Source organism: Hemicordylus capensis, chromosome 1 (genome assembly GCF_027244095.1).
Source record: "Hemicordylus capensis ecotype Gifberg chromosome 1, rHemCap1.1.pri, whole genome shotgun sequence".
In the NCBI taxonomy this organism is placed as follows: domain Eukaryota; kingdom Metazoa; phylum Chordata; class Lepidosauria; order Squamata; family Cordylidae; genus Hemicordylus; species Hemicordylus capensis.
The window spans coordinates 362,617,190-362,639,945 of NC_069657.1; the positions used below are offsets into that span (position 1 = coordinate 362,617,190).

At 42.8% G+C, this 22,756-nt stretch overlaps 1 protein-coding gene and 1 long non-coding RNA gene across 23 annotated transcripts in view; one reads left to right on the forward strand and one right to left on the reverse strand.

The window, feature by feature from the left end:
* Positions 1 to 22,083, forward strand: part of LOC128343622 (uncharacterized) — a 29,245-nt gene extending 7,162 nt beyond the window's left edge. Inside the window, exons 2-5 of one of the 4 annotated variants that reach the window (XR_008315620.1) lie at positions 14,740 to 14,851; positions 16,617 to 17,342; positions 18,764 to 18,929; positions 21,449 to 22,083. This is a non-coding gene — a long non-coding RNA (uncharacterized LOC128343622). Of the gene's footprint in view, positions 1 to 7,950; positions 8,069 to 14,739; positions 14,852 to 16,616; positions 17,343 to 18,763; positions 19,369 to 21,448 lie in introns of those variants that run through there. The other 3 variants (XR_008315621.1, XR_008315622.1, XR_008315619.1) reach the window with 3 other exon arrangements.
* The window catches only part of SYNE1 (spectrin repeat containing nuclear envelope protein 1), a 575,028-nt gene that overhangs the window by 77,251 nt on the left and 475,021 nt on the right, over positions 1 to 22,756 (reverse strand). For all 19 annotated transcript variants that reach the window (XM_053292895.1, XM_053292839.1, XM_053292877.1 and 16 more), the window contains 7 exons: positions 21,787 to 21,881; positions 19,362 to 19,596; positions 18,060 to 18,254; positions 17,706 to 17,831; positions 16,635 to 16,790; positions 9,612 to 9,770; positions 9,056 to 9,222 (listed from right to left, as the gene is read on the reverse strand). In XM_053292895.1, coding sequence (XP_053148870.1) covers positions 9,056 to 9,222; positions 9,612 to 9,770; positions 16,635 to 16,790; positions 17,706 to 17,831; positions 18,060 to 18,254; positions 19,362 to 19,596; positions 21,787 to 21,881 — 1,133 coding nt within the window. The remainder of the gene's footprint in view (positions 1 to 9,055; positions 9,223 to 9,611; positions 9,771 to 16,634; positions 16,791 to 17,705; positions 17,832 to 18,059; positions 18,255 to 19,361; positions 19,597 to 21,786; positions 21,882 to 22,756) is intronic.

Consider the following 22,756-nt stretch of genomic DNA (forward strand, 5'->3'; position numbering starts at 1 on the left):
ATCTGCGATATAGGAAGATAGCAATAGCACTTACATTTATATACCGCTCTATAGCTGGAAGCTCTCTAAGCAGTTTACAATGATTTAGCATATTGCCCCCAACATTCTGGGTACTCATTTTACCGACCTCGGAAGGATGGAAGGCTGAGTCAACCTTGAGCCCCTGGTCAGGATCGAACTTGTAACCTTCTGGTTACAGGGCGGCAGTTTTTACCACTGCGCCACCAGGGGCTCAGATGTTGAAAGGCATCTCATACTGCACGGGAGGAGGCAATGGTAAACCCCTTCTGTATTCTACCAAAGAAAACCACAGGGCTCTGTGGGTACCAGGAGTCGAAATCGACTTGATGGCACACTTTATCTTTAATAATGGAAAGCAGTGGGACCCTGTAAGGATCTGTAGTGAGACCATGTTATTTAACTTGTTCATAAATGATCTGGAGTAAAAGTGAACAAAGGCACCTTTTGGTGATTCTCTTACATTTAGCAGAGGGAGAGCACTGTCCCTATGCAATCCTTGCACAGTGTCCTTCTGGTGGTTAGCTTGTATCTATGTTGTATTTCTTTTTAGACTGTGAGCCACTATATATTTCTCCAGGAAACCATCTTATATATTATTTATTTTTCTATGTAAACCACTTTGAGAATGGCTGAAAAGTGGTATATAAAGTGGCCAAGCTTGCAGACGACATCACATTATTCAGGATGGTGAAAACCCAAACAGACTGTGAGTTCCAAAAGAATATCACAAAACTGAGTGAATAGACAGCAAAATGGCAAACTTCAGTCCAATGTAAGTAAGTGTAAAGGGATGTACAGTAGGGCAAAAAATCCCAACTACATATATACTGGTGAGGACTAATCAGGAAAGATATAGTGATAAGTAGTGAAATGAAAATGTCAACTCAGTGTGCAGCAATTGTGAAAGGCAAATTTCATGCATGGACAGGGATTAAAAATAAAACTACCAGTACTATAATATTTTTATATAAACCTAAAGTGTGGCAACATTTTGAAAATTTTGTACAGTTTCGGTCTCAAAAAGGATATTATAGAACTGGAAAAGTCCAGTTCAAAGAATTAGAGGGTTGAAGCACCTTCCTTACCATAAAAGTTTAAATGGTTTTACTTTAGAAAAAAGGTGACTAAGGCAGGATATGATACAGGTTTATAACATTATGTATGGTATGGAGAAAGCGGTTATAGATAAATGTCCTCAAAATACTATATGTAATGCTCTCTCAATAAAACTGATTGGTGGTGGCTTCAGAACAGACAAAATAAAAGTACATTTATTTTTAAGTAAATTCGAAGTACAGAAGTACACTTGAAGTACTTCTTCAAATGGATTATGTAGAGATACATATATTAGGAGGTATATATGTACGATAAATAAATAAATGTGTAATTAACTTGTGGAATGAAGCAGTCAGAACCCACTCTGAGACAGCCTCCATGCCAGTCAGAGGAGGCTGATATGTCCTTGGAAGATGAGGCTCCATCTGAGGAATCCCCAAGAATGATCTCTAGTCCCTCAAGGCCGAGAACCCTGGTGGAGCTCCCCTTCCTGAACCACCACAGGAACGACCTCTCACTGCTCTTCCAGAAGGCACTGGGAACAACATACATACCTCAGCAAAGGCATCAGAACCATCAGAGCCATCTACATCCACAGCCCCAATACTTCCTCTTGAGTCTGACCCTCCAAGAGCCATCAGATGCCGAGGATCCCCAAGAATGGGCCTCAACTCCCACATACCCCAAGAGTCCCCTTCAAGCCCCCAGATTCAGAGGTGCCACTGGGCTTGAAAAACACTCCAGAAGAGGTGGAAGAGCACTTGCCCTGCTGCTAGGCATCTACAGTTCATGGGGAAGCAGCCCTAGCCCTGGATCTTGACAGCAGATGAAACCCTAAAAGAGCCCCACAACTGCCGAGATAGCTTCCTCAGGGTCTGAGCTCCTGGGGGCAGCATCCTTGGAACTTAAGCCCACTGTAGAGCTGCCTGTCCCACAACATCATGCCTCCCCCAGCCCCAATATATGCACACTAGTGCCAGCAATAAGCTTGGTAGAAGTAGACAGAGTGCAGGAGGAATGCTGGACTTTGGGCCAAAAAGACTGCTCCCTGTTTAAGGTTTCCACTTTCCAGGTAGGGAGGTGGAGTCCAGGAGAAGTAGGGATCAGACGTATGTAATGGCTCTGTCTGCCTCTGGCTGGTGTCAAGTCAATTTGCTCCCCTGGACTTCTTCAGGGTTCTGCAGACTGGCCTTGCCTTTGCTTCGCCTCATGGACAACCAAAAACAGGAGAGGCAAAGGGTTAAAGCTATTCTCACTGTGGTTCCTATCTTTTTGTGTGTATCGGGGACGCGAGCGCTGGGGCTGCTATTTACTTTAAAAAACACACACAAGGCTCCAATCATGCAATAGTGTATTGCACAGTTTAAACCTGTTAATAGTTGAGCAGTTTCATATCTGAACTTTTAATTTTAGATGAGTGTCCTTTGGCCCCAGTCACATGCCACTTAATATATTAAATAGTTATAAAGCTTCATCCTTTGCCATCTTTATTTGACTCCGTTTGCTGTCTCTATATGACTCAAATGAACTGCCAGAAAAAAGGTGTAGCTATTCCTACAATGAGTGGATTGTGATGGCACAGCTGAAACTAGCCAGGTTGGGTGGGAAGAAATCATTAAACACAAACAGCTTCTTATGAGGGGCAATATACAGTGGGCTGCATTAGAAGTGACCCTATGGGTGGTAAATCAGGTGGTAAAATGAGTACCCAGAATGTTGGGGGCAATATGCTAAATCATTGTAAACCGCTTAGAGAGCTTCGGCTATAAAGTGGTATATAAATGTAAGTGCTATTGCTATTGCTATTGCTAAAATAGGCTTTAGCCTTTCTACCCTAAGTGAACAAGTATTGCTTGTTGTCGAGTTGATAGCTTTGCCTCTAGTAACTAAGCTTGCCCCTGCTAGCCGGGCAAAGACGCATCTTTCAAAGTGGTGATTCTCTTTACACTACAGTTATCAGGGGGAGAGCAACTGACCCTATTCAACCCCAGCACAAAATCCCTCCAGTTGCTGCTGCTGGTGTCTACCTTGGGTTTCTTTTCAGACTGTGAGCCCTCTGGGGACAAGAAACCATCTTTTCCTTATTATTATTTTTCTGTGTAAATTGCTTTGAGAACTTTTTGTTAAAAAGCAGTATAATGTATACACAATAGCAGTTTTGAGCAACCACATCCTCAGGAACCAACTACCTCTGTAAGAAATACCACTTCCTGATTTAATGAGTCTATCATCTATGTATTGTTACTCACAACCAAAAAAGCCAAGCCTTTAATTCAGGCTTCTCTACCTATAAGAAATACCGCTACAGAATACCAAACTGCCACAACGTCAAAAGTTTACCACTGTTAGCAACCTTTGAGGCTATTCTCACGAGCAAGCAAAAGCGGACTAAGGGAGCCCAGCCTGGTTTTGCTCACCCCTGGGAACCAGCGGGCTCAAGGCTCTAAGCCCACCTATGTAGTAACCTCCTTAAAAGAGGTAAACGGAGCAAGCGCTCTGTTAACCTCATTGAATTGATTGTGTGTCTGCCGCGGCTGCTCACAGTCGCAGCAGGCACACTCAGGAGAAGAGAGGGAGGGGGATGCACCACACATTCACATGGTGCATTACTGGGACTCCGGGGGGGGGGCGCTGTGTGGTGGTGCTTCCCTTCACCTGACCCCTGGAGCTGCCAGGCGAGGTGGGCGGCAGGAGAGCTGCCACTTGTCTGTGCCGCTGATCCGCCTGCCCAGAGCCCCGAATGTGATCGTCTGTGGGGAGGTAAGCACTTTCCTCCCCACAAAAGAGAGTAGTCTTCTCATGTGATCGTGAGAAGAGCTTCTATGGGATGAACAGAGAAATGAAGGGTTTGATGGGGGGCAAGGGGTTAAATATTACTATAAATCATGTACATTTCAGAATTGTAAATCATGGAAGTTTCAGAATTGTAAGCAATTTGCTGCATATTTCACATAATGAACAACTAACTGGAATACATTATTCTATATACTTATCCAGGTAATTAAAATTTACTAAAATTGTCTTTTACTCTTGGACACATTACAAGCCTTAATACAATGAGGCGGGTCTCACAATCAGTGAGACCTGCTTTTGATGATATTGTGGGGAGCGGGCTAAGCAGACGATCGGGGCAGTAGCCCTGGGCAGCTGGATCGGCCGCCCACACGATTGCTGGCTCCGTGATGGAGCCGGCAGGGGCTGGGGCCAATTGGCCCCCGCAAGCTCCAGCATGCCCTGCTCAAGCGCACAGGGCATGCTGGCGAGACCCCCGGAGCTGGGAGGTGGCTTTTTGCCTCCCCTCCGGGGGTCTCCTTGTGAGTAGCCGCGGCGTGGAGCCGCTCTGCGGCTACTCACGACCAGATAGCCTGGGTTTGCAGAGTGCTCGCTCCGCAAACCCGGGCTAAGAGGAGGGCTACCAAAGCAGGTTACCTGCTGGAGAACCACTGGGCTCACAGCAAAGCCCGGTGGTTCTTACGATTGGGAAAAATCGGGCTAGGCTTTCCTAGCCCAATTTTTCCTGATCATGAGAATAGCCCCAATATGTTTTTGAACTCCACACTGAACTTGTTTAAGTAAGTTTTTCTTGCATGTGCGTAATCATGGAAGCGACTGAACTACAAGTTATAGAACAGAATCTCTGCTGAGCCAGCCTACACTTGCACAAAATGTTTTCTAGAAAAATTCCTATTAGAAAGCAAAAATGCTTTATGTACATGGAACCTAAAATATTCAAAGTTCAAGCTGCAGTTTTAAGGACTGCCCTCATATTTATATGATTTTTAAAAACCATGTTTCTTGTTTAGGACTCTGAATATAAAAAGCCATAAATTAGGCATGTGCAAAACATTCCAATGTCGAAATGTTTTGACTCGAAATGCGCTGTTTCGAGCATTTTGAACGTCAAACAAAAGACCCTTTAAATAAAGGGCCTGTTTCGAGCTCGGAACAAAACAACCCTGTTTTGATACATTTTGATCTTTCAAGCACTATTTTGGTGGCCTGTTTTTTCCTTGCTGATTGGTTTTCTGGCACTGGCTTGTGATCCTATGGGGAAAGATTAAAAATTTGTTTAAAATCACCTGCTTGCCCATTTCTTTTGTGGTTTGGGTGGTAGGTAGGACCCATCATGTCCCCATTGTTTCCTATGGCTGAAACACTTGAAATGTTACACGTTTTGATCTGTCAAAACAGTTGGGTCAACCACTGTTTCAGCAAAACATTTCGGCCATCCAGATTTTGTTTTGAGCTCAAAACAAGACACAAAATCTGTTTTGTTCACATTCCTACCATAAATCTTTATGGTAGTGAATGGGTATCTGGCCCAAAGCCACTATGAGAGTTCTTTGGGCTGGATGCTTTAAAAGTGGACTTTGGTCTGCTTCACACAGCACACATTCATGTAGAAATTAACATGTATCCCACATGTAAATAGTAACATGTGGTGATCTTATACATATATAAATTACTGAATGCACACATGCAGGGAAAGCATAGCTTGTAAAGTTCCATTACATTCCACTTAAATAAAGTGAACATTTACTACATAAAAGTACCAGTGACTTAGGACAAGCCTTTGCCTCCAAGCAGTTTCTGGCTTCCTAAAAGTACTAGGGATGTGCACGAAATGGATTCTGCATTTAGTTTTGAGCTTGAAACAAAACGCAGATGGCCGAAACATTTTGTCAAACTAGAGGTCAAACCAGCTGTTTTGATGAAACTTGAAACATTTCAAGTGTTTCAACCATAAGGAACAAGGGAGAAACTCAAAACACCCCATTGTTCCATATGGGTAGCTCTGAGGGACACCAAAGTGGGTTGGGTTATCCCATTAGGGCATAATGGGTGCTACCTACCGTCAACCCACAAAAGAAATGGGCAAGCGGGCAATTTTAAACAAATGTTTAACCTTTTCCCCAACCCCCCATAGGATCCTTTGGTGTTTCGAGTTTACCCATTGTTTCCTATGGCTGGAACAAGCTGCACTCACAGAGTGCACAGACAGGTTTTGCACTGCAATTTGCAATGCATTTTGCTACTCTAGAGATGTACATACTAGGAGGTATAAAAATATGATAATAAACAAACAAACTCTGCCTTGAAAAACACTGCAGAAGCACACACAAAAAAGGAATCTGTATCTTCCAACACAGAACACACATTTCAAAGACAATCCAAAAATGGCCAAAAAATAATCACCCAAATCTATTTCTCCATGTCAGCATCATCAGGAGCGGGCATAACCTCCCTAAATGCCTGACTGGAGTTGGTGATGGGCTGGATGAGGGATAACAAACTGGGGCTGAATCCAGATAAGACAGAGGTACTCATTGAGCGGGGTCAGAACTTGAGAGACCATTTTGATCTGCCTGTTCTGGATGGGGTCACACTTCCCCGGAAGGAGCAGGTACGCAGTCTGGGGGTGCTTCTGGACACAAAACTCTCCCCGGTGTCACAGGTTGAGGCGGTGGCCAGAAGTGCCTTCTATCAACTATGGCGGATACACCAGCTGCATCCGTTTCTTGAGATGAACTATCTCAAAACAGTGGTACATCTGCTGGTAACCTCCAGACTGGATTACTGCAATGCGCTCTATGTGGGGCTGCACTTGTATGTAGTTCAGAAACTACAGTTGGTCCAGAATGCGGCAGCCAGGCTGGTCTCTGGATCATCTTGGAGCGACCATATACCGTATTTTACGGACTATAAGACGCTACAGACTATACGACGCACCTTAAATTTAATCCAGTTTTTGAGAGTTTTCCTTCTCTGAGCTTTCCTTCTGAGTTTTCCTTCTCTGAGCTTTCCTTCTGAGTTTTCCTTCTCTGAGCTTTCCTTCTCTGAGCTTTCCTTCTTTCCTTCTGAGCTTTCCTTCTCTGAGCTTTCTTTCTCCTCTCGCCTCCATCTCCCCTCGCCTCCATCTCCCCTCCAAGCCCTTCCACCGCGCCCGCTCTGTCCTTTTGCTTTCGTTTTCTTGAGGGGTGAGCAGCAGCGAGCCCACGTTGGTGACCCGCGGCGGCGGCAGCCGCTGGTTGTTGTTGTTCATCGCGGCCGCCAGCGGGCAGCAGCCTCCCTCACTGCAGAAGCATCGGAGCGGCAACCGGAGGGAGCCTGGGGAAGGGGGCGGCGGGCGGGCTGACTAGGACGCTCCCGACTGGCGAGAGAGGAAGGGAGGTGGGAAGCGAATCCTCCCTGCTTGCCCTTCCTCCTCCTCCTCCCCCCTCTTTCCCGACAAGCCCAACTTCCAACTTCTCCCCGGAGTACAAGACGCACCTGAATTTGGGTGGTTGTTTTTCAAGGAAAAAAGTGCGTCTTATACTCCGTAAAATACGGTAACCCTTGTACTGAAGGAGCTACACTGGCTGCCGATATGTTTCCAGGCAAAATACACAGTGTTGGTTATAACCTGTAAAGCCCTAAATAGCTTGGGTCTTCGGTATTTAAGAGAATGTCTTCTTCGTCATGAACCCCACCACCCACTGAGATCCTCTGGAGAGGTCCATCTGCATTTGCCACTGGCTCATCTGGTGGCCACTCAGGGACGGGCCTTCTCTGCTGCTGCCATGAGGCTTTGGAATGCGCTCCCTAGTGAAATAAGAGCCTCCCCATCTCTGATAGCTTTTTAAAAGTCTTTACAGATGCATCTGTTCACCCAGGCTTTTAATAATCATTGTTTTAACGGTTTTAATGCTGTTTTATAATATTCTTTAAAAAAAATTAAATTGTTGTAATGTTTTAAACTTTTTGTTTTAACTAATGGTTTACTTTCTGTTTTTATTTTGTTGTAAACCACCCAGAGATGTAAGTTTTGGGCATTATAAAAATATGTTAAAATAAAATAAAATAGTAAATAATTATGACTTCTTGCATTCCTAGCATTGCAACAGCTGCCACAGCAGCACCCTTAGCAGCAAGCATAGCCACGAACTCAACTAGAGCAACTTCAGCCACATTTTGACTGAGTATACCTTGCAATGCAGAGCAGACCAGAGCAGTAAGTGAAACACAAGTTAGTCTCAAGGCCAGATGTGGAACTCATCACAGCAAAAACCAATGACACTCTCTCTCTCTCTCTCTCTCTCACACACACACACACACACACACACACACACACACACACACACACACACAGCTGCCACTGTCCAAATATTGATGCTTTTGAACTTTGGTGCTAGAGAAAAAATTTAAGGATACCATGGACAGCCAGGAAAACAAACAAATGGATCATAGAATGAATCAATCCAGAATTTTCACTCGAGGCACAAATGAGCAGGCTCAAACTATCATACTTTGGACACATTATGTAAAAACCCAGCTCCCTTGAGAAGTCCATAATGCTGGGAAAAGTTGAAGGAAAGAGAAGAAGAGGACGACCAGCAGCAAGGTAGATGGACTTGATTACGACAGCAATTAATGTACCACTGAGAGACCTTAAAGGCCAACTTGAAGACAGATCACCCTGGAGAGAATCTATCTATGTGGCCACTAAGAGTCGAGACCGACTTGATGGCACTTAATCAATCAAAAAGTACTATTGTATACCTTAAGGATGGAAGTACTAACCTTGTGAAATGCAACTTTCTTCAGACTGGGTAGTTAATGAAACATGCTGGTATTATAGATGGAATCAGTAAATGGTCTTTTAGGACTAAACAGTCTTATGAGATGTGAAGTAACATGCTGAGTGACACTATCAATTCCCATTTTCAAAATAAAAGCAGAAAGTTTCAGGTACCGTACAATGGATTCTGAAGAAAAAACCCCTAAGAAACGAGGATGTGAGTAAGGAGGATTCAAGGCTCATTTTCAAGGATTTGAAACTGAGCAACCTTACAAATCTTTGTTTAGCCTGCTGCAATTTTCAAAACATATAGTTAATTTTTAGGGTATTTTTTAAGATCACCTTTGCACTTAATGTCCAGGGCAGCTAAGAACAACACAATCATAGTTTTATATCCTATAAACAATTCATCTATTTTACCTGGCTGCAATGAGATCTAGAAGATGCTGCCACCTGTCATTGACCTTGCCAAGTTTATACTCAATCTCCAAAGCTTTGCTTTCATGGCTTGCTTTAGCAAGTCGCTCTCCCATCTGCTGGAGCTGGATTTTATTCTCTTGGGCAACTGCAATTTCATCTTGATAATCCTGGATAACAGAGGGATATATAGAGGTCTGGAACTTATTCATAACACCATCCTGCTCATAGTACAACAAATTGGTAATTTGTAATGCTGGTTTGTTAAGAGTTAAACAAAGACTTGCAGATGATAATGGTTATTATGTGTACATAAAATAATCTAAAGTAATGTTACATATATTTTATCATTTTACAAGCTGTTTACAGGAGATAAAGGCCCAACATAAATAAGCAGAAAACAAGAATGAAAGCACAAACTGACAATGCAAACTCTTTCACTAGCTTATATCCAAGAGCTCCCAAAAATCTAGAATCCCTGTCTATATTATATACAGGTTCTTGTAAACTGAAAATATTTAGAGAGAGGTAGAAACCTGGGAAATCAGAAACACTGTACCTTTTTGAGTTTTTCTATCATTTCCTCAATGAGGATATCTCCATTCTGGGAAACTTTACTCTCCATTTGTGTCAACCATTCACAGAGCTCTTTGTTCTTCTCACTGAATACTGCCCACTCATTCAGTCGTTCACTCACCTGCTGCCGCCTCAAGGAAACCTTAAAACGTGCAGGAAGAAATAAAATCAGATTATGCTGGCAGAAAAGTCTTGAGTTCCAAGTACTATCTTGAGTTCCAAGAAGAGTTTCAACAGTGTTCAAAATGGTTGTTTACAAACTAAAGAGAGAGGTGCAGCTATAACCTTGCACAATTCTTTAAAAGTTCAATGTAAGTAAGTTTATTGTTGCAACCACAGGTCATAATACACATATTAAAACATAATTTAAAACAATAAAACATAACAGCAAATATATTATGCTTAAAGAAAAACAGATAAGACATAATAATAAAGCTATTCACATGAATGCTGGGCAGGTGGGTGACTGGAGTGGAGGGGAGGGGAGGCTGCGATGAACTTATCTTCCCCTGCAACCAATCCATCCATGTTGGTGGGATGCATGGATCGCATTCCAACCCGATCTGCACTGCTTGGAGCAGTGTGGATCTCCAGGGGCCAGGACAATATATCCTGGCCTCTGGATATCCCACAATGCACTGTGTGATGAGTGCGGTGCATTGGGAGAACCCCCCAGGAGTTGGGCACTCTAGGCCCCTGACTCTGTGAGTGCTTTGGCTGCATGCAACACGAACACTCACACAACCCTGGCGTTGGCGCTAAGGGTGTGCTTGCACCCTTAAACCTGGCTAAAGGCCAAGGTTAAAAGTAGGGTTAGGTGGGAGGGCTGTGCCGGGATTGTCCCTGAATCCTGGCACTGCACACAAGCAGCCTAACCCAGGCTGGTGTGTGAATAGTCTTAATAAGGAACTAAACATGCATGAAAATAAAAAGAGATATAATTCTAAATACCTAACTGTAGTTATAACTCTGATAGGTACAACTTGAATAAGAGAACTGAGTAAGAGAATTTAAGAGAATGCCTTCTTTGCTATGAACCACACCGCCCACTGAGATCATCTGGAGAGGTTTGTCTGCAGTTGCCACTGGCTCGTCTGGTCACTACTCAGGGACGGGCCTTCTCCATTGCTGTCCCGAGGCTTTGGAACACACTTCCTGCTGAAATAAGGGCTTCCCCATCTCTTACAACTTTTAAAAAGGCAGTCAAGATGCATTTGTTCACCCAGGCTTTTAATTAGACATTGTTTTGATTGTGTTTTAATAGTTTTAACGTTTTAAATTTTAATTGTTGAAATGTGTTAATCTTTTTATTGGTTGTTTTTATTGTTGTGTAAACCGCCCAGAGAACTTGCATTTTGGGTGGCATAGAAGTGTGATTGATAAATAAAAATAAATAAATTGTCCTGGACCTACCAATTAGTCAGCTATGTAGCAGGGCTAGCAGATACAGTTCTCTTCCTAAGTTTAAAAGACAATAAAGCAAAAAATGGCTGCTTGATAACTACATAAGGAAACACATCCACCAGCAAGTAATTAGATTCTGTTTCAGAATCCATGAATATATCACTGATCTGACCCAGTGTTTTTTCTCTTATTGTTCCATAAAAGGAGTATTATGTAATAGGGATGTGCAAAACGTTTCGGGTACAGAACGATCTGTACCCGAAATGGCCGATTTCGGGTGATTCGGATCTGAACTGAATCACCCTCGAAGCCTCCCGAAATTATTCGGATCCGAAACGAATCACCCGTTTCGGATCTGAAATATTTGTTGTTTCGGTCCTCCATTTTGTGGCCGATAAATACTTTCTTCTTCCCCCTCCATTTTGAGCAATGACATCAATTTGAATTTCCCGCCTTTTTGCCTCCCATTGATTTGAATGCAAAAAGGTCTGATGTGATGTCTACTCGAATTTTGGGTCCCAGGGCCAAAATAGTGGGGTGGGGTGGTAGGGCCTAATGGGTGGAGGCTACCACCCCAATTGCAGAGTGATTGGGCAAAGGGCTGATTTTTGGTGAATTGTTGAAGTTCACGCGTCTTTAAGGTTTTTCCCCATTAGGTATAGTGGAGGGTGTATCGCTTCACGTCCAGCGGAAAGGGGTGGCCCAGAGCTGTGTGGGGTTGGTGGTAGTGCAAGACAGGGGCAAGGAAGCTACCATATTTTTTTCAAAGGATTTTGGCAGAGGGCTGATTTTTGGTGAATTGTTGAAGTTTACACGTCTTTAAGGTTTTTCCTCATAAGGTATAATGGAGGTTTCAGCAGCCCCATAAGTGCACTTGGGGGGTGCTGGGGTGGCCCAGTGCGAGTGGTGGTGTAGTGCACATAGGGTGCCAACCACCCCCATGGGTTTCTAACCCATGGGGTACAGGGTTCTGTTGTTTCTTAGATGTCCTGAGTGTAGATTCTGTGATAGCAAATGAGAGTGGATTCATGGTGTCTCACTGAAAATCTCATTTGCTATCATAGAATCCACACTCAGAACACCTCAGAAGCAACAAAACTCCAACAAATGAAATCACCAAAAATTAACCCTCTGCCCAATCCTTTGAAAAAATTCAGGTAGCTTCCTTGCCCCTACCCTGCACTACCACCAACCCCACACCGCTCTAGGCCACCCCTTTCCCCCCCCGACGTGAAGCGATACACCCTCCATTATACCTAATGGGGAAAAACCTTTAAAACGCGTAAACTTCAGAAATTCACCAAATATCAGCCCTCTGCCCAATCACTCTGAAATTGGGGTGGTAGCCTCCACCCATTGGGCACTACCACCCCACCCCACTCTTTTGGCCCTGGGACCCAAAATTCAAGTAGACATCACATCAGACCTTTTATGCCCCCAGTCTGCCCCAAAGACACTAAACCCTGCACTACCACCCATTTTTAAATCCATTTTTTAATCTGAATAGATTCAGATTAATTCGGATCTGAATCGAATCGGGGGTGATTCGGATGGGCCAGATTCGGATCCAAAACAGAACGGGGGTGTTTAGATTCGGATCCGAATTGAAACACCGAAAATCCGAATTGCACACCCCTAGTATGTAACGTTTAATGTCCTCCGCTTGCCTGTGGCCACACTGGCAGAGGTGCTGTTCCATGGGACTCTGTGAAATCTGCCCTCAAGATATGCCAAGGGCAGGGTTCGAAAACATAAGCTGGTAAATGCCTCCCTTAGTGGTGCACTGGTGAGGTTGAGTAGGTACTGTGAAGTGGACCTGTTTTTCTTGATGTGAGGATACCATAGGGAGAACTTCGAATGTTGGTCCAAACCAGCAACCAACAATGCTCACTGTTAATTTCAAAATTATTCTGGTCCAAACCCAGGAAAGGAAGGGCAGGAAGACATATGCAAAGACTGGAGTTCACAAGGTTAACCTGTCATTTTAAACAGCAATAATTTTCAGTATTGTGCACAAGGGTGTATTACTGCCCTAGATGGGATAGAGCAGGCCTGCTCAGCTTTGGCCCCCAGCTGTTTTTTGACTACAGGTCCCATAATCCCCAGTCATAGTGGCCAATAGCCCCAGTGGCCACTCCCTCCATTAATTCAGCCCCCTCCCTAGCTGCTTTTAAGGCCCTTCTTAAAACCTACCTGTTTCACCAGGCGTTTGCCCTTTAATTTAATTTATTATTATTATTTAATTGGTATTGGTGTTGTTGTTGTCCACTGCCTAGAGTCTTTTGAGGCGGTATATAATAAAATTTAAACAAACAAACAAACAAATAAATAGCTAGGGATTATGGGAGTTGTAGGCCAACATCTGCAAGAGGGCTGAAGTTCAGCAGGCCTGGGATAGAGTGTGTATGGGTTGAGGACATCCCCATATAAGTTGGAGGTGTGAACCATCAGAACCCTCTTGCAAGATCACATAGGGTTCTGGGGCACACTTTCATTTTGAGCAGGGAAATATCCATGCTGGGTGTGGTATAAGAGTCAAGATTTGCAAGTTGCTTTTGGAATGACAGAAAGAGGTCATTCACGTGACCTTTGAGAGCACCAGGGCGGGCGGGGAGGGAGGGAAAAGGTAGGATAGTATCTACCTCCCCCCCAGATGATCCAGCATGGTCCCAGGCTACATGGCTTGTGCACCCACATGACTGGAGCTTTCGCAAGCCATACAGTGTACTGGAGGCTGGGAAAATGCATCCCGGCCTCCAGATATCCCACAATGTGCCACACGATGAGCATGGTGCATTGAGTTGGGTGCTCAACGCACCCAGCTCTGTTTCTGCTTGGGCTGCGTGCAGCCTGAGCACTCACACAACTCTGTACCTGGGTACATGCCCATGCTTCTTCACTCAAGCAGTCCTACCCAGGTAGGGCTGCCCAAACTTGGGTAGGGCTGCTCGGGTGAACAGCCTCAAAGTTTACCTAGGAAACTGAGCTAGTTCTGAAGGATATTTCATACCACATGCAGTGACAAACCTGTGTTTTTCTCCAAGTTTGCATTCAACAGAAAGCTTCAGCCATTCATAGCATCTTGAATAGTGAATCAGCATTTCACACTTTACATTTTTTGGTGTTTACAGCTAAAATGTTTTAAGCAAACACCACACACACACACACACACACACACACACACACACAAAACCGTGAAGTAAAATTTTATTTATTTGACTATACAATGAAATAAAGTTATTTCACTAAACAGTGAAATAAAACTCAAAGCCATTACTTCAAGTAACTGCCAATTTAGCAGTTCTTACTTCTTGAACTTCTTGATATTACTTCTTGACATTAGTATTGCTAGCTTCTTTCTTTCACTAACTGGCATTTTGAAAATGATAGGCACATTGGTACAACCAGCAACTGTATTGATAAAGTTGGCAATCACTAGTTTCAGATTATATCTAGTTGTATACAAGCAGCTTGCACTCCGAGCTGCTTGTTCTATGAATAACTCAGACATTTGGTAAGATTGTCTTTCTTTATCTAACATAACTAAAGAGCTGAAGGAGGCCATCAAAAAAGCAGTAGGCAGAAAGCAAAGGCTCAAAGAGACAGTGAAGCAGTGGAGTAAAAAGGAAATAGATGTCTAGCAAATGTAAGATGCATGAATGTGAAATAATGACAACTCTGTTTTGTTCTTAAAATGTGGACTAAAGAAGATTAGGCAGATGCAAAGGAACTAGACTTCTATGTCCTGCTAGTTTTCAAGACAATTGCATGACAACAATTCAGTGGCATCCTACTTACTGCAGCTGTTTCTTCTTTTCTGTAAGTACAGTTTCTTTTGAGTCTATGTATCTTCACTGAGGAAGTGAGCACTTACAAAATGACAGCAGCTCTTATTTGCAGATTTTTATATACAAATTATACCCCATTTCCGTTTGTGGTTCTTTTCAACCTTAGTTTCAGGAAAAGTATGTCTCTAGCTACCTGCTTATGTACCCTGTAGCATGCAGCTGGTCACAATGAGAAGGCTGAATACTGATCAGAGTCAGCAGGGTGAATGGTGATTCTTTTCTTTTTAACAAATTGTTTACTGAATTTTTGAAATATAATGTTGCCTAGAACAAATCAATCCCTTAATGTATCATTTATCAGAGGTACATGACAGAAAAGATAAAAGAATGTAAGTGAACAAAAATAAATATTCAAATTCACCATTATCAGAAAATCAAAATTCATTTGTATTGGGTTTGGTTTTAACTATTTTTCTACAGGAGGTTCTAAGGGGAAACAATGGGGCTATTCTGACGATCAGAAAAATCGGGCTGGGAAAGCCTAGTTCGATTTTTGTTGATCATCAGAACCACCGGGCTCGGCTGCAAGCCTGGTGGTTCTCGAGTGGGTAACCCGCTCGAGAACCCCTGCCCTTAGCCCGGGTTTGCGGAGCGAGTGCTCCGCAAACCTGGGCTATCTGCTCATGAGTAGCCGTGGCGCGGCTCTGCGCCACAGCTACCCGCGAGTAGACCCCCAAGCAGGAGGCGAAAAGCTGCCTCCCGGCTCCGGGCCTCTCCCCGGTATGCCCTGTGTGCTTGCGCAGGGCATACTGGGGCTTCCGGGGGCTGCGCGACCCCCGAGATCCCCAGACCCCACTGGCTCCATCACGGAGCCAGCAACCGTGTGGGCGGCCGATCCGGCCGCCCAGGGCTGCCTGACCGGTCGTATGCTGGGAGAGCGGGCTTAGCCCGCTCTCCCTGCAGTTTGGCAGAAAGCTGGTCTCACGGATCGTGAGACCCGCCTCAATATCTCATAAAACACCAACAACATCATGTTTCAGTGTGAAAACATGAGCTAATTAACCCACACACCATCCAGTATTTAGCTGAGAACACCGGATTCATTCTGTGTAGTCTCTCTAGTATGTTATACCATTTCAACATAAATTTAAATGTAAATTTTAAATTGGAGTGGATAGTAAGTTTGAGGATCCCCCCTCCCCCGCCAAGAAACTAATTCATGAAACTAATTCAGATTTACTCAGAGTTCATCTAATTCCCACACTCAGATGCAAAAAGGTTCAGATGGGAGAATAGTGACCAATATACAAATGGTCTGATATATTAATGACAATGGTGTCCTAGTTTTCATAGTGTTTTTTGAAAAATAAGTTAGAGAGACTTTAATTCCCTGTTTATATATTTGATTTGCAGCTATTTACGAACATACTTTACTTAAGGGCATTGGAAAGCCATTAAGCTGATTGGTTGGTTTGGCTAGTTCCTGTAATCAGGGGCATAGCAAGGTTGAAGTGGGACAAAAAGTGAAGATGGGACCCTGCCCTTGACTGTTCTTCAGGAAGGCATGAGATATCAACTAACTGGTGCCCCTGCCCCCACTCAAGGTCTCAGGGACATTTGTTCTATCCCCTTGTTCAATAGTACCTACACCTCTGCCTGTAATTATACAAAAGGAAGATTTTTATCCCTATGTTTCTGTGTACCTATGAATTCTGTTTCCATTCTGGTCTGAATATTTAGTTAAGCTCAATTGGACTAACAGGGGAAATGCTTTATTTTCATTTCTTATTTTTCAGTTTTTAATGTTACTTTACCTGGTGACAGAGCTCTTCCCACTGTCTATGCAGAAGCTCGATGCGCTCACTGAGAACTGAGATGTCATCTGCACTGATACACATTGACAGGGTCTCCTTCAACAAAATCAGGTGGGCAAGATCATCTGTCCACCCCTCAGCAGCACTCTCTAGTTCCTAAATTTTAAGAAGAATTTCTATGAAGCACAGGGAAACTTGTGAATTAGACTCTTTTTAAAGTAATATAATGTAACATAATGTCTAGTTGGCTCTTAACTGTTCAGCATTTAAAAAACCTTCCAATCATAGAAAGAGCTACTTGAGTGTGAACCTACTTTCAGTAAGTTGCTATTTCAACCATAATTCAATTTAGTGGGAGAATACCTGCCACATGAACCTGACAGAGGTTGCTGCTGCTATCATGGCTCAAATATGGGAGGAGGAAAGGGATATTTTACAAGGGTTCAGAGGTTCAGTGAAGCCCATCTGGGCTGTAAGCCATTTACCATGAGGAAAAAAAATTGAGGCTAAATTGTAAATCTCACTGGAGGATGTCTATGCAAATTTATGTTCCTGTATTTAGATGGGGTGGTCCAGAAAGTGTAAGGTTTTGTGAGATTTGCTGAGGCCAATCAAGAATGAAGCATCATGAGAATCAGGTATACTGAGATCCTAGGGACAGTTGGAGGGAACCAGGGCAACTGATAGGATCTCCAGGCCCAAGACCATGTGAGTATCTAGTATTCAGAATGATAGAACTGATGCTAGAACCCAGGGACAGAAAGCATGTCCAAGGACATTAGTCACTCATACAGAATTAAGATGCATACATGTTGCACTGCCATGTCTAGCTATAAATACAAACCAGGCAGCCAGAAATGCAAGAACCTTAAACAAAAGGACACCAATAAATCCTTCAGGTTTTCAAAACAGGCATGGAATCATCTAACATGGGGAAGGAGGCTACATGTTTTACAAGACTGTACCAGGCCCAGAGAAATGATGTTTGTACACTGGGTGAAATTAGGTTATTACAACTACATACTCTTAAAGGATCAGAGCATCAGAGGGCATTATAGCTTGTTGTTTTACCTTGCAACGAATTTGTTCTGTGTGGAGTTCATCATGATGCTCTGGCAATGGTTGGGAGAGCTGCTTCTTGAAGGATTTTAGCTTTCCCAAGGAATCCGATATGCCTCTTTCACATTTTTCCCAATCCTAAGGAGGAAAAAAATTAAATATATGTATTTAATATTTGAGGGTGGGAGCAAGGAGTAAAATAGTGGGGAAAGAACCATATGTAGCTGAATCCTGCTGCACTGTTTTAATATTCATCCAGCTGAAAATATATTGCCACCACCCCTTCCCAACTCAGTAATTCAAATTCAAACTCACAGAGTCATAATAAAACAGCATTATTTGAGGTTCTGAACTAAATAAACTTACTTTTAGCAAGTATGTAAGTTGCTTCTTCTGTTCCTCAAGTCGGAGGCTGGATAATTTCCAGCGCTCCTGGATTTCTGAAAGTTCTGTCTGTAGGGCAGTTTCTGCCTCACCATCAGCACAGAGCAATAGTTGTTTCCCACCTTCTACTGTTAAAATGTAGCTTCCTTGTTGACGAAGGAGGATTTTCTCTTTAAGCTGTAAAGACGAATGACATTTCCCAAGCATTACTCTCATTTCACAATACTTTCTTAGATGGAACATATCCTAAATTCCAAGCAAGTAAAAATACACTTTTCTCTTAGAAACAGGCATTCTTAAAGCTCTGTAGTAGTAAGTTGCCCCGTGTCAAGAGAGGAAAAAACCACAAGTAGGATTTTTTAGTACTAGGGCTTCTTAGCAAAAAAATTCATTTACTGTTCCCATGTTTGTTCAAGATAGGTTCTCTCTCCCTTTCCCCTTCTCCCTTTTCCCTCCACCCTTCATTCCCCTTTCCCTGTAGCTTTTCCTCCGAGTATGCCTTTCCTGTTAACCACTGACCACGGCAGGTCTACTTACATATTGGGAACAATATTCACAGAAATGGCAAAAAGCATATACTTTTGCTTTTATTTATAACTTTTATTTATATAATACTTGTATTTATCATACTTTTATTTTTATATGTACTTTTATTTATTATATGTATATCCCACTTTTCCTTTTAGAAAGCTCAAAGAGCTTATATGTCTCCCATCCAGCACTGATAAGATCCACAACTGCTTAGCTGCGGCATTGCTCCTTTTTATTCTCTCACCTTTTAAGAGAATGGGAGTTCCAAGAGTTATACTTCCTTATTCTTTTCTCTGTTTATTATTGTCAGCATAACTGCAGGTGAGACTCCTACATTTCCCTATCCCCCTGTGGAGTTATTTTCTGCCAGTTACTGTGAGTTCACAGCACTTGATATCCAGCCTGCAATGTTTAGACTACACGTCTGTAGATAAGGTTTGACTTCAACAGTAAGCAATATGAAAATTCAAGAGCTCCCTAAAGAACAGGCATACATAAATTCTGGAGCAGCATCTGGTATATGAATGGCAATTAAATATAGATCATGAGGACACAATCAGGTACTGGGTTGCAGATTTTTTATAGTTAACCATTAATTAGAATATAGGAACCACTGATGTGTGAAAACAACCTTTTCTAGTATTCATTTTTTCACCTTCAGTGAAGTACTGCAATTAATTCCAGCATTATACAATTCAAGAAAATGCTCCTTAATTAAAATGGTAAAGTAACTACACATTTGGAAAGATTTACCTGCAATTCATCCAGCAGTGCTCTAGCTTGCTGCAGTGGGATGGGAACATGACCCAGACCACTCGCAGTCTGACAAGACACTTCCACCAGCCACTTTCGCAATTTCTCTGCCATCTCTCTGTAGCGTTGCCATTGGAGGATCTGACTGTCAATGATACCCTTTCTCTGCTGGGCTCTGCGAATCACCCCCTGCCATTGATTACTGAGCATGGTCAGTTTCAGATTAAATTCATCTCTATTAGAAAAGAATATACAAAATGTGAGAATTATATCTATGCTACAACCATAAAGTTACTCAACTAATCTACAGCAATACTGTTCAAAAACCTTTTGTGTCCATACACTAATGATATAATTCATGGACCTCAGAGTTCCAGTTCTATGGTCTTCCAAATCTTTAACACTTAGTTGCCCAGCCTTAAACTCTTCCCAGAACACATTTTGAGATCAGAGCAGTTCAGGCAAAGGCAGCCAGAATGGCGAGCAGCTGTATTTGCAAAGTTTCACTTCAATATTACAACGTATCACCACATTTCATTGAGAGAAGCTGGGCAAGCATTTGTAGAAGGACAAAGTTCAAGGAGGAGATTACAAGGGTCATGAGCTTTCCCATAGTTTCCAATATGCCTACTGCATCTATATTATCTTTTAATACCAGGCACTGAGCCTATTCTCATGAGTGCGTGCACAGGCAGGTGGCAGGGTGGAACCTACCTTCCCTCCAGACGATCCTCAATGTCCTCTCTGAAGAGCAACTGTGCACCCATACAATCCATGCTACACGGAGTGATGTGGATCTCTGGAGGCTGGGACTCGTCTCGGCCTCCAGGAACCCCACAATGTACCATGTGATGGGCACAGTGCATTGGGGGATTCCCTCAAGAGTTGGGCACTCTCGATGCCCAACTCTGTGAATGCTTGGGCTGCGTGCAGCCCAAGCATACACATGACCTTGTACCTGGGGCAAAGGCGCGCTCGAGACCTTTAACCCAGGTAAAAGCCTGGGTACAAAACTTGAGCTTACAGTGGAGGCAGCACCGGGATTGGGCTCGATCCTGGCGCTGCACATGAGCAGCCCTATCCAGGTAGGGCTTCCTTAACCTGGGTAGGGTTGCTCATGTGCAGCGCCAGGATCGAGCCCAATCCCGGTGCTGCCTCCACTGTAAGCTCAAGTTTTGTACCCAGGCTTTTACCTGGGTTAAAGGTCTCGAGCGCGCCTTTGCCCCAAGTACAAGGTCATGTGTATGCTTGGGCTGCACGCAGCCCAAGCATTCACAGAGTTGGGCATCGAGAGTGCCCAACTCTTGAGGGAATCCCCCAATGCACTGCGCCCACCAACAAGCAAACCTTTCAGGTTTGTAGCCTTAATTTGTGTAGGAACAGGTATATGTTTTGTCTAGGGAATTATTAAGAGACAAGCTGTTCTGAACTATATGTTAGTGTATATATCTTATTTATTTATTTACATTTATATCCCTCTCTTCTTCTGAGGAGCTCAGAACAACCCTCACAACAACCCCGTGAGGTAGGCTAGGCTGAGAGATACATGACTGGCCTAGACTTACCTCACAAACAAGATCAGGTAATTCAGACTCAACATCTAGGAAAAAATTCTGATGGGGAGAAGTGTCTAAACATCTCTAATTTTAAGCATCCAGTGTCATTGTATTACAAGAAGAGCTCTGCTTGCCAAAGAATATTTATGATGCCTAGCAAATCTAAACTTCACCTCCAAACACCACTGTCTTATCTATGTGTTGAAATCCACCACTTGCAGTTCCACAATTTCCAATTTCATCTTCATTAGCTTTAAGAGATTTCCCAGGGCAGGAAAATTGTCTCCTGATTACCTCTGGGAATTTGTGATTATAAATAATTCTAATATTAAGGTAGTAATTGAAATGAATAGAATAGGGATTCTATTCTATTCTATCTCTGTCAATAGGGATGCTGCAGTAATCCATTTCTGATCTGGATATTGTGGTTCCACTGGTGTGGACAATTTTCCCAGGCCTTTCCTTTGCCTAATTCTATCCTTTTTTCTCTTTTCTTTTTCTTTTTTAAAATTGGGGAAAAAATATTATCAGTTGGATGACCAAACAACTGTACAAGTCAGTTGGGGAGACAAAAAATAACCTGCACCAGGGGTTGAATGCAGAAATTCCTATGCTGAAAAATGGAATGGAAATTGTGGTGTGACAAGTAATATTGTGAATGTAAAATGGCAGAACATGCTTCACTGCGACATGCATCTGTCTGTGCAAGTGTTTTTTCGTGGAGGGGAGGACATACTCACCCACATGCAGAAGTTGTTTAGAAAAGCAAGAATAATCAAGACACTTTGTGGAGTTTCTGAGAAAGTCAGACACAGCAGTACAACATCGAATTCTGCAGAAATAAAGAGTTCTGTTCTGCACGTTCCTACCTGTCATCCACCTGTCCTTGCTCCAGAAGATGCTGACCATCCATGATAATGGAATGTAAAATCTGCTGGCGACTAAACATCTCTGCTTGGAATAGCTGGTGGATAAGATGTTTTTAAAAAGTAAACATCAATAAGCATCAAGGAAATGAGCCTTCTACTCCAAAACAGTCCATTTATATAAGCTACTCAGAATACTGATCTTTTCCAAAGTGTATATGACACAAAAAGTAACATGTAGTCAGTATACTGTCTATAGTACAGGTTCTCAAACCTTGAGTGATGAATAAAGACATCAGAATATTCTGCTTTTTGTGGGTTTGACTTCCTTGTTACTATGTTTTATTAGTCAGTACCAACATTTTAGAATATATTTTTATATTAATGATAAATTTTGTTTTGCAGATATGGCATATAAAGAACTAGTTGCCACTGTATCTGGTATGCAATTTCCCTTTTTATTGATTATAGGCTTTTGGAAGTAATACTAGAAATAATCTGAAAGTATACTGCAGACTGCAAATAAAACTTGTTTTTCAAATTTTTACATATCATGGCTGAACATGCATATGTATATTTACAGTCTGCTCCCCAGAGCCCTCTGGTGGCAATACATTCCATTTGTTACTGTTAGCCTTCTGCAGTGGAACACTTTAAAAACAGAGATAGAAGAACACTCAGCACACATTAGAGTCAGGAATGTGCAATGATCTCTATAACGTTTAACTTTAAGGATAAAACATTACTTCAGAAAGGTCAAGGGCCTCACTGGATATAGGTTGCGACATCAAATTTCTTTTCAAACTGTGGAAAAAACCTGCTCCCAGGATAGGGGAGATTCTGCATTCAAACAATCACAGGATCCCCTGGGCACTTTCCAGACTAGCTGCTCAACAGCAGCAAAATGCCTCCGTTCGGGCAAGTCACATTGAAAAGGTAAACAGCAGGGGGAGCAGTCTTGCAGCAACTAACA